Source organism: Sardina pilchardus, chromosome 15, assembly GCF_963854185.1.
Source record: "Sardina pilchardus chromosome 15, fSarPil1.1, whole genome shotgun sequence".
NCBI lineage: Eukaryota > Metazoa > Chordata > Actinopteri > Clupeiformes > Clupeidae > Sardina > Sardina pilchardus.
In genome coordinates, this window is record NC_085008.1 from 13,841,827 (window position 1) to 13,854,537 (window position 12,711).

The 12,711-nt window shown below is 47.0% G+C and overlaps 1 protein-coding gene across 1 annotated transcript in view; it reads right to left on the reverse strand.

Annotated features, from left to right (window-relative positions):
* cdc14ab (cell division cycle 14Ab) overlaps positions 1–10,979 on the reverse strand; it is a gene marked incomplete at its 3' end in the record, with an annotated part of 37,240 nt that extends 26,261 nt beyond the window's left edge. The window contains 6 exon segments of the mRNA XM_062515594.1: positions 600–679; positions 3,890–3,982; positions 6,032–6,076; positions 9,436–9,511; positions 9,914–10,004; positions 10,346–10,979. Coding sequence (XP_062371578.1) covers positions 600–679; positions 3,890–3,982; positions 6,032–6,076; positions 9,436–9,511; positions 9,914–10,004; positions 10,346–10,442 — 482 coding nt within the window.
* Positions 10,980–12,711: the final 1,732 nt, after the last annotated feature.

Below are 12,711 nucleotides of genomic sequence, written 5' to 3' on the forward strand. Positions count from 1 at the left end.
GAGAGAAACAGAGCGAAGAGAAGAAGAGAGGGAGAGACAGAGGGACAAAGGGAGGAAGGGAGAGAGAGAGGGGGTATAGAAGATGAGAGAGAACTAGCAAACAAGTGAGTGCCTCTGATTGTGTATGCAAGCATTTGCACTGGTGTGGGTCTCCTCTACATTCGTGAGTGTGTGTGTGTGTGTGTGTGTGTGTGTGTGTGTGTGTGTGTATGTGTGTGCGTGTGTGGGTCAGTAGTTCCAACCCTTTGTTCACCTGAAGCATTTGAGGCTGATTAACGCCATTAAATATCTGAGAAGTCACCATCTCAGGTGTCTCAAAACATCCTGTCCTCGATGCGCATGAAAACACACACACACACACACACACACACACACATACACAAGATAGGACATACTGTCCAAAGTCTCTGTGCAGACACACAATCAAACCTCAGAAGTGGTGATATCCAGTCTCAAGCCTCTGGAGAAACACACACACACACACACACACAGGCAGAGGGAATAAAGAGCTGAGAAAGAGACAAAGGGTGACTGTGTTTGGAGGACAAGCTTGCAAGAATAGCTCTGGCCCTGTGTGTGTGTGTGTGTGTGTGTCTTACCTGAAGGGGAGATAGGAGGCATTGGAGCCAGAGATCAGAGCCCTATACGCCTCTTCTGGAGTTTTCTTTAAATAAATCACCTGAGAGGGGGGGGGGGGGGGGAGAGAGAGAGAGAGAGAGAGAGAGAGAATTAAAAACAAACCCATGACATGATTCAGCTGATTCAACCTACAGTACCTCATCAGAGTGAGATCCAGTCCACATGTTTTCTTTTTATCTCTCTATGTCTCCTGACACACACACACACACACATAGTCTTTATTATGTCACATCTGACACATACACACACACCGTTTCTTTTTCATTCTCAGACAACCTCTCTCCTTTGATTTTTCCTCTCTCCCTCATTCTGTGTAGGTGCTGGAATGTTTGTCTCCATGTGTGTGTGTGTGTGTGTCTGTCTGGTGGGAGGCCCAAGCCCTAATGTGTGTGTGTGTGTGTGTGTGTGTGTGTGTGTGTGGGTGTGTGTGTGTGTATGTGTGTCTGTCTGGTGGGACAGTAGGCTTTGTTCTTGCTTTTCTCCGCTCATGCAAAATTCAGCAGCCTCTATTACACCTCTCCCACAGGCAACGCTGAGGTGGTGTGTGTGTGTGTGTGTGTGTGTGTGTGTGTGTGTGTGTGTGTGTGTGTGTGTGTGTGTGTGTGTGTGTGTGTGTGTGTGTGTGTGTGTGTGTGTGTGTTCTGTATGCAGGTCATTTGTATTAAAGCTTTTACACACACAGATGCTTCTACATCATAAAGGAAGAGATCAATACGAGGCATAACACTGTTAAACCCAGCCAACAAGGTTATATATCACTACTACTACTACTACACACACACACACCACTTCTGTCTGGCTGCTAGACTCCGTGTGTCTGTTCGAGACCAGAGTAATCAATCACACCACAGGGTCTACTGCAGGCCTAAGGGCTGAACCCAGCCTGGCCACAACTCACCCAAATGTGTGCTTATGTGTGTATGCATTTGCATAAGTGTTTGTGTGTATGTGTATGTGTATATGTGTATGTATGTGTGTGTGTGTGGGAAATGTGTACATGCTTGTATGAATGCGTGTGTGTGTGTGTGTGTGTGTGTGTGTGTGTGTGTGAGTGTGTATGCCGGCTGGGAAGAGTGTCTTCCCTCTTACAGGGAGGTGATTTCAGGCGAGGTCAGAGGTCATTCTATTTTTGGCCTGGTGGGCTGGGTGCGTATCCCAGGGAGACGACCTCAGAATAATACACTGCCAGCCACTCTTTCACACACACACACACAACCCAGAACTACACTCCACTGGTCTCAAAACACTGTGCATGTGTGTGCGCACACGTGTGTGTGTGTGTGTGTGTGTGTGTGTGTGTGTGTGTGTGTGTGTGTGTGTGTATATGTGTGTGTGTGTGTGTGTGTGTGTGTGTGTGTGTGTGTGTGTATGTGTGTCTGCTACTCTACCCAACTCTTCATCTGACTAACATGAATGCACACCAACAACCCTGAATTCATGTACACACACACACACACACACACACACACACACACACACACACACACACAACCACAACCACAACCACACACAGTTTGTTAAGAACCAGGCTGCTCATCTCTTGTCTGGTTCATATAAACAGAACACACACACATACACACAGACACATCAAGAAACACACACACACACACACACATTCTGGCCAGATTAATAGCCCAATATGGAGATCCCACAAATCCATACACACACAAACACAGAGCAGCATCCTTACCCCCCCCCCCCCCCAACACACATCAGATGCCTCGCACTCTCTTATACACACACACACACACACACTTTCTTTAACTCCCTCAACAGACATCAAATGCCGTCCACAGCCCAGTGGGTCACCCAGCATCCTTACTCCCCAACAGGCATCAGATGCCACACACACACACGGCAGGTAACCGTGTAACTGGTGAGTGTTGGGTGGAAAGCTGCTATGGTCAGTTCAGCTGTACCGAGGTCACTGGACTGATTGCATAAGACCACAACCGATACTCTCCCTGAATGTCTCACACACACACACACACACACACACACACACACAGGGCTTTTAATATTCATGATCACTAAATCCTTTCAGCTGAAAGAGCCCTCACCAGCTGAGAGCGCGCGCACACACACACACACACACACACGCACATACATCAGAGCAAACAAACACACACACTCATATTAAAGCCTATCTGACAAACATTTACAAAACGTACAAAAAACAAATGCACACACGCGACACACGCACAGACACGCACACGTACACACAAACAGTCAGTCAACATTCACTTATGCTCATACACAGACACTTGTATCAAAACACACCACAGCATCTTGCAGGCATGTTGCAGGAGATGTTTAGTCCCCACTGGTATAATACTACCAGCATGCGTATGTGTACAATCATGAGAGAAACATCAGTACAAGAGTGTGTGTTGGTGTGTGTGTGTGTGTGTGGGTGTGTTAGCTGTAAGGAGGAGTGCGGGTTTGGAGATCTGAAACAGTGACCCACTTTACGTGTGAGAGAAGTGTTTCATTAATTCAGTACACAAGGGCTTTCACTACAGCTGCCAATCCCCCATACACACACGCACACACACACAACACACATGACAGAGCGTATGAAGCACAAACACACACACACGCAACAGAGAAAATAAGGCAGGTCTGTCTGTTTCACTCTCTCCCCCCTCTCACACACATTTACACACACACACACACACACACACATCTGTCTGCTTCTCTGTGTGTGTGTGTGTGTGTGTGTGTGTGTGTGTGTGGCATATGATATGACAAGCACTCTCCGCGACACAGACCCTGCCTACCAAATGCCTTTCAGAGAGGTGCAGGAGACTGGCACCACACACACACTTTGAAGAAGATCTCCCTCACACACAAACAAACATACAGTGCAAACAAACAACCCACACATCCCACACACAAACATCCCAAACAAAGAGAGCCAGAGAAAAAGAGAGTGAGAGTCAGAAAGAGTGAAAGAATCAGAGAGAAAGAGAGACAGAGTGTCAGACAGAGAGAGAGAGAGACAGAAAGAAAGAGAGTGAGGGAGAGAGTGAGAGAGAAAGAGAGAGAATCAGACAGAGAGAGAAGGAAAGATGGAGATTGAGGGAGAGTGAGAGAAAGAGAGGGTGTCAGAGAGAGAGAGAGAAAATAGAAGAGTGAGGGACAGAAAGAGAGAGAAAGAGAGGATGTCAGAGAGAGAGATAGAGAGAGTGAAAGAAGAGTGAGGGAGAGAGTGAAAGACTACAGGTGAGGCGTGTGAGTGGTCACTTACAGCATAAGCACCGATGAGCACTGCGGCGTTGGCCCTCTTGCGCTGGTCAAAGCTGGTGTAGTGGACGATCCTCTTCCTCGTCAGTGTGAAGGACTACAGGGGACGCCCCAAACAATCACAGTTAGTACACACACACACACACACACACAAATCATCACTTAGCTTGCACTAATGTCACCTGACTGGTTAACATGTAAGGTGTGTGATCGCATAGTTCGTGTGTGTGTGCGTGTGTGTGTGTGTGTGTGTGTGTGTGCGTGTGTGTGACTGGTTAACATGTAAAGTGTGTGATCACATAGTTAATGTGTGTGTGTGTGACTGGTTAACATGTAAGGTAGATGCTGAAGCAGGGTCAAAATCACCCGTTAGTGTCACTCTACTCACACCAATAAGGTTATCAAACGTATTAGGGTTTATGGGTCAAAAAAGTGTGTGTGTATGTGTGTGTGTGTGTGTGTGTGTATGCCAGCTGTCTCTCTCGAGGGGGAGACTCAGGCAGATGCTGCAGCTTCTGTTCCTCTCTTCTGCCCAGGGGGAACAAGAGCACCTGGCTCACAGGTTTGTCTGCCTGCCTGTGTGTGTGTGTGTGTGTGTGTGTGTGTGTGTGAGTGTGTGCGCGACACTATGAAGATGGTGAAATCCATGGGTAAGCATGACGGAGCTAAAATAAGGCTGACTAATGAGCTGTACTGACAGGTTACACACACACCTGTGAGTCTGTACACTACGTTTGTAACAGGAATGTAGCATAGGCTAAATCAAAGAAGTCACAAGTCCAAAATCAACACACTCACACACCTTTCACTGAAACTATGGAGACCAAAATACTCTCTCTCTCACACACACACACACACACACTGTGCCTGACAGATAATCAAGGCTTTATCTTATCTGAACATGAGTCCCACACCCAATAGCAAACCTCAAACTTTACATACTAAAGGTGAACACATGGCTAAACAAACCAACTGACCGTGTGTGTGTGTGTGTTTGAGTGTGTGTGTGTGTGTGTGTAAAAAAATTATAGTTAACACACACGCAGATTATTCCACGCCGACGGCTCACACTCATGCTCTGGGTCTGAAGGTTGGACATGGGGGGGGGGGGTTCGTGTGCTGGCAGCATGAGTCAAATAAAAAAAACATGTAAATAACAAACGCAGGTAAGGAGTAAATAATAAACACGATTCAGGAGTAAATAATAAATAAATAACAACGTGGAGGTCTGCAGCATGTCCATGGAACCAGGAAGCAAAAGCCCTGCCCTGCAAGGAGGGAACCAGAGCAAGGGCAATCGAAACTCTAAACACCACACACACACACACACACACACACACACACACACACACACACACACACACACACACACACACACACACACACACACACACACACACACACACACACACACACACACACACACACACACACACACACACACACACACACACACACACACACACCTTCCCTCTGGACTACCTGCAGCTTCCTTACAACACAAGTGGAAGGGGGATCAAGATCTGGGGTATTGGGGGTGGAGGAGGGGGTTAAGGTCTGAACCTGAACCAAATATGTGAGTGTGAGTGTGTGTTTGGTATGGAGGTGTGGAGATTGAAAGTGTGACTGTGTATGTGTATGTGTGTGTGTCTGTGTGCGTTTGGGAGGGGGGTGTGGAGGTTAGATACATTTGACCATGTATGTGTAAGTGTGTTTATGTGTGTGTGTGTGTGTGTGTGTGTGTGTGTGTGTGTGTGTGTGTGTGTGTGAGTGTGTGTGTGTGCGTTCGTGTGTGTCTGTGTTCATAATATGTGTTCATGTGTAAGTGTGTGTGTGTGTGTGTGTGTGTGTGTGTGTGTGTGTGTGTGTGTGTGTGTGTGTGTGTGTTCGTGTGAGCGTCCCTCTCGTCAGCTCTTCCCTCCTTGAGAGCTCATCATCCCATCTCTGACATGCACACCCGCAGCCCCTCGCTGACAGGAATGTGGTCCCCATGGCGACACGGCGCGCCCCGCACAAACACACACAGGCAGAGGAGTCGCGTGAGTGTGAGGAGGAGGAGGGATGGAGGGATGAAGGAGGGATAAAGGGATGGAGGGAGGGATGAGGGAGGTGGGGAGATGGCAGTCAAACCCCATGCTTTCTTTACCTTCGTCACTCCCATACATGAGCAAATGAACGAACTACAGTCAGCCTGTTCCACAGACAGAACATAGAACACAGAACAGACGGAGAACCTTCAGTACATTTCAGTTCATGGGACAAGTCTTGTTTCACCCCCTCTCATCTCATCTCCACTCATGTTTATCCTGGTTTAGCTGCTACACGCTAATTAATTGGCATGGGTTGAGCTGTGACATACTAATAAACTGTTTATTCTGGTTGAGCTGTGACATACTAATAAACTATAAGCCTGACTGAGCTGCTGCTGACAAACTATTGATATCTGATAGTGCCTAAACCAACAAGCCAATGGAGCCAACATTTATCCTAAGCATATATCCAAATAAAAACCTCCATTTTAGTAAGGTCAGGCCTAATGGCCGCGGACTAGAACCTCCTTCTTAGTAAGGTCAGCCCTAAGGACCAAGGACCAAGGGCCACAGCTTCCATCTTGGTAAGGTCAGGCCTGATGGCCAAGGACTAGAACCTCCATCTTAGTAAGGTCGGGCCTGATGGTCAATGCGAGTGCACTGCTGGTGATGAACTTGCATTAACAACCTTCAGTCATAATAGACGCCCTCCACTTCTCAACTGGATGGCGTTTCCATAGATATGTGACTGATAACACGTAGCCTAAGATCAGCAGATTGTGTGTGTGTGTGTGTGTGTGTGTGTGAGCACGGAACATGCTATGCGTGCAGAAGTAGTGCCTGTGTGTGTTATTATCGTGTTAAATACCACACAGACATACAGGGGAAATATCACAGGACCTGCTCCCTCATCCTGATTCATTACATTCATATCACACACACACACACACACACACACACACACACACACACACACACACACAGGTTCACCAGGTTGCTCACACACACGTGAAAGTGCCCCAGCTGACGATGAGACCCACCTCATCAAATATCCACTGCACAGCTCTGAGATCTCATCACCTCAAATAGCACACTCTTCACCCTGGTACTTACTCCTTAACTCACTTCACACACACACACACACACACACACACACACACACACACACACACACACACACCCATAACGCACCCCGACACACACACGCACACACTCATAACGCACCCCGACACACACACACATACACACCCATAACGTACCCCAACACACACACACACATCCATAGCACACCCCGACACACACACGCACACAAACACCCAAAACGTACCCCGACACACACACACAAGTGATGGAACATCTCAGAGCCTTTTCATCAGCTGGGTCTGTACCCCTCGGAAGCCTCCATTCATCAGATGGTATAAATAGAGACGGGCGGACATCAGTCCTTACTCATATTCCCGCCCTCCTCACACACACACACACACACACACACACACACACGCTCACACCCAGCACCGATACGGTCATGGCCTGGTCCAGATGCAGCCCTGATACGGCTCTGTCATGGTGAGACCGCCAAACCAAGTTTCTGGTCATGATGAGATGACAACCTAAGAGACCTTGGGTTTAAGAAAGGCGCTATATAAACTAAACTCATTTTTAAACCTTATAAACTACATATAGAGTTTCTTCTAAACTAATTATAAACTGACTTCTCCCTACACAGCCTTCATGAGGATCCTGGCAGTGTGGCTACTTAGCTTGGTTTTGGCTCAGTCACATCCCTAATGCCACTCAGATACGTCCCTGAAACAGCCCTGATTTGGAGTGACACGCCAAGCTGCAAGCTGTTCTTCTACCAGCTGAAGAGGACTAGCTCTACTGCTACTAGACCAAGCGAGAGAACGAGCGCGCGAACACACACACACAGACACACACACACACACACACACACACACACACACACACACACACACACACACACACACACACACACACACACACACACACACACACACACACACACACACACACACACACACACACACACACACACACACACACACACACACACACACACACACACACACACACACACACACACACACACACACACACACACACACACACACACACACACACACACACACACAAGCACTAATGACCAACCCAGACACTCCCCTCAACAATCCAGAGAATGCATTCTATTCGTGTTCTCCACTCTTAAATCAATTATCTCACCTTTTCCTCCCTCCCTCCCTCCCTCCCTACCTCTCTCTCTCTCTCTCTCTCTCTCTCTCTCTCTGTGTATCTCTCCCTCTCTCCCTCCCTGCTCAAGTTAGGCCATGGGTGGTTGGAGTTTCGAGGGTGTGTGTGAGCGCGAGGACCTGGTCTTGTGACGGCGGTGTTTCTGGTCCTGGCTTCAGGCCCCACAGCCCACCGGGACAAAGAGACGCCTGAGAGTTCTGAGGCTTCACACAAACCATCTCTACATCTCCCTCTCCCACTCCACTCCGCTCATTCTGTACATCTCCCTCTCTCTATCTCTCTCTCCCTCTCTCCCACTCCCTCATTCTCCACATCCCCCCCTCTCTCTCCCACTCCTTCATTCTCTCCCTCTCTCTCTCCCACTCCCTCCCTCTCCCTCATTCTCTACATCCCCCCTCTCTCTCTCTCCCACTCCTTCATTCTCACCCTTTCTCCCACCCTCTCTCTCTCTGCTGCTTGTATTGAGTGACTGAAGCTTTATGCTGCACTTTGTAATAAAGTACATTTTAAAATCAAAATATCTCTCTCTCCATCTCCATTCTCTCTCCTTCTCTCTCTCACTCCCTCCCTCTCTCTCCCACTCCCTCATTCCCTGTCTCCCCATCTGAAGGCCTTAACATTAGAGGCCTACATCTCTCTCTCTCCCTAGCTCCCTCTCTTCCATCTCTTTCTCTCTCTTTCCTTCATTCTCTCTCTCTCTCTCTCTCTCTCTCTCTCTCTCTCTCTCTCTCTCTCTCTCTCTGCCCTCTCTGAAGGGCAGCTCTGCTCTGAGTCGGTGAGTCAGGCTCCATAAGCAGGACAATGATTAGGACGCAGAACTGAAGCTTCTGATTAACACTTACACCACAGGAGCATCTGCACCCAACACACACACACACACACACACACACACACACACACACACACACACGTGTTAGGGTGTGGTTGTGCATTACTGTGGTATGACATACCTGTGTACATCAGTCATAATAACACACCACCCAGTCCCATTCACACAAATGGAGACTAGATCTAAGGCTGTGGAGAATGACATCTGTGTTTATGAGACGTTTCCTCCACCTGACTGATGGTGTGAATGGTAAAATGTGTGTGTGTGTGTGTGTGTGTGTGTGTGTGTGTGTGTGTGTGTGTGTGTGTGTGTGTGGCCACATAACTCTGATGATTTCGTTTGAAACCTGCATACTCTAGGCTACATTCCAGCACAGAAGGGAACTCCCCAGACCAACACACCAGTTAGGCCAGAAACACTCACCTTGAGCTTCTTGTTGAGTTTACAGCAGTATCTATAAAGCATGGCTAGGTTCAGAGGTCCAAAGTCTGCATAGAAGCTGGAAAAATGAGACAAAGTGGTCAGAGTTTCCTATGTGGATGTTGTGGTGATGAATAATTTCATGTCCATCCCATCCATAGTCATAAAGTTTTAAATGGTTTATCAACAGCAGTGGTCATCATCATCAGTGTAGAAACAGTCGAGCAGGGAAATATTACATGTCTGCCAAAGATTATATAACGACCGGAAGACCCCAATGCGACGGAACGGGGAACAATGGCCTTGTTAATCAGACTGAAAATGGTAAATAACAATTAAAACTGTTGCATAAGCAGCCATCGCGCGACAGGGACCAACAACACAGCGCGCGGCTGGGGCGGCGACTTGTTGATGCACGAGGAGCAGAGCGACAGGCAGCGCGCGGAGGGCGCGATCGCAGAGAGGGAAAACACAAACTTACTTTTCGTACACAAACTCGTCATCCGTGCTGAAGTAGTGTGTGTTTGCTGTGGTTTTTGGCTTGCTTCTTAGCGTTGCAAAATACAGTCGTTCTGTGGGGGAAATACGGATTTGTGAGAACAGATCGAGACTCGAGTTTCCTTGATTACTTCATTCATAGCATGCCTTTGCTAAACCCAATGACTGCAGAAACACAGTCGATTTGTGTGACAATCGTGTGTATAATCTGTTAAAGATAAACAGAAAGGCTTATCGAATGTTTATGGCCCCCAGATTTATATTGAAATATGCCTACACACGGACGCATCCACCTAAACAGTTCTCAGACAGAGCACAACTCTTATTGTGAGTAAAAAGTAGCCAAGTGTAGGCAACTGGACTGACCCGAGTCTCTCTCAACAACATAGCCGCCTCTACCTCAAGTTACCCTTACCTTTTATAAACTCGGAGGCTCCTAACAGATCATTGTCGTCTGCCATTTTAAACAAAGTTGAAAGGATTGCTGAGTGTTTCAGGTGGTCCAGAGTCATCGATAAAAAAAGGAAATACCAAACCCCCCTGGATATCGTTGTGTTGATTAAAAAAATACAATAAAAAATATCTTCCGTTAGGCACAGTTATCTCGGCATGAACGCTAGTATCGCTGCAGTAGCCTATGAGTTTTGAAAGACAAAACCTAGCTTAATTTTAGTAAAAAGCACTTGGAGTTTGGAGAGTACATTCTTGTCCTGGTATCAGCAGGTCTTCGGACACGCTAACCATCAGATTCGCTAGTCTTGGCAAAACAGTTATCTGCGAACTACTACAAGCACGCTCTACATCTGCTCGCTGCCTGCAGAAAGAATCACCGATACGTCACTCGAGGAGCCCGACTAGGTTCCATGTCCCGAGAAGAAAGTATAAAAAACTATAGTAGGAAATCTACACCGAAGATTTACAAATCGCGTAGATACAGGCGTGCAGTGCAAAGTATCGCTGCTTCCGAAAGCTAGCAAAACTGAGATAATCTCCCCTCCTTTCTCTTCTCTTCTCTTCTGGCTGCGCAATCACTGGCGAGGCGAGACGCTTTTTCCTGCCATGGTTGCGGACAGTCAGAAACATCTTAAAGGGACATCACATGGTAACCAGGAACCCAATCACCACACAAAGGCACGTTGCTAAGGATTGGTCTGCGCCGACCAATCAAAATCACAGCCGCGGCTCTGCCTGGCGAAGTTGTAAAAAGAATATTGGGCTGTCTCTGACCCTCGCTGATGATGGCGAGCTCTCTGCAGGATAGTTGTCACACCAACTGCTCCCCCCATTAGCCATTAGTGTATATGAAGTCTATAAAGATCATATTTTGTATAGCCTATTGCAAACTAATTCATTATTTTTACAGAGTTAGGCAGTTTGTGTTCAGTTAGGCTATATTATTGTTAGAATGAAGACAGGCAACCTATTATTGCCATTATGTTAGTAATAGGCTATTAGTCTATTACTATGATTTCGAATAGATTTGACTTTAAACTGTTCATTTTAATGCTTAATGTAGAATAATGTAGAATAATGTTGATTGTTTTTGTGGGCCTAAGCCTAAGTCGTTTTGGAAAAAGCGTCCCATAAGTTTACACCATAAGTTACATTTACAGAATATAGCTATATATTCTTGAAATTAATAAACCAACCAAAATGAAAATGATTAGCCTATTATAACACTTCTAAAATAACTACTAGCCCATCTTCATTGATTTCCACCTCTGTAGAGCCCACACGTGACTATAAAAGTCACCTCAGTTACACCAGTATCACATATCAGCACCAGGACCAGACTTATTCATGCACGTGTGTGCGCGCGCACACACACACACACACACACACACACACACACACACACTCACACTCCTGTGTCCGTTTCGGAACAGGGCTGAAGGGGAACAACAGAAGAAGTTGTTGGCTAAAAGAGAGGGACGAGGAACAGAGTCGTAAAAATGTGATTGCAACATTTCTAATGTCACTCCCGATTGCACAATTTATAGGTCTTAGTTATAGTTAGTTGAAGGGATTTATGCTCTTCTCCAAAGTGACTTACAAATACATTTATAATCATTCAAGGCATCTTATACATCTTTTGTTGTTGTTGTTGTTGTTGTTATTGTTATTGTTGTGTTGAAGACGCGTTATTCTCTCAGTGTGGGTACCTTTGACACACTGACACTTGTGCAGGCTGGCCTGAGAGCTGTGTGTGCTGCTGGAGAATGTGTTCCCCTGCTACTATGTGCTCTTAGGCTTGACTGAATGTGCCACAGCCTAACCCCACACACACAGACACAGACACTGACACAGCCTAACCCCACAGACACAGACACAGACACTGACACAGACAAAGCCTAACTCCACAGACACAGACACACAGCCACAGACACGGACACAGTCACAGCCTAACCCCACAGACACAGACAGAGCCACAGACAGAGACAGCCTAACCCCACAGACACTGACCAGACACAGGCTCACTGGCCTGCAGCCACAACCACAGACACATACACAGACAAAGACAGGGGATGGGAACGGTTTCAGCTGCCCTGCTGTGCTTGGTTCTGACGTCGGAGTACAAAAGCTGTGGTCAAACCTGCTGCCCTCTTAATCAGACTGTTCCTCATTTATACAGTGAGTGACCACACAAACAAAACAGGAAACATTTCACATTCCTAATGCACATGCACGCACAGACCCAACACACATACACCCAAATCTTGTAATATAGCTGCTCTGACTTGTTGTCTCCCTCTCCCACATGCACGCACGCACACACACACA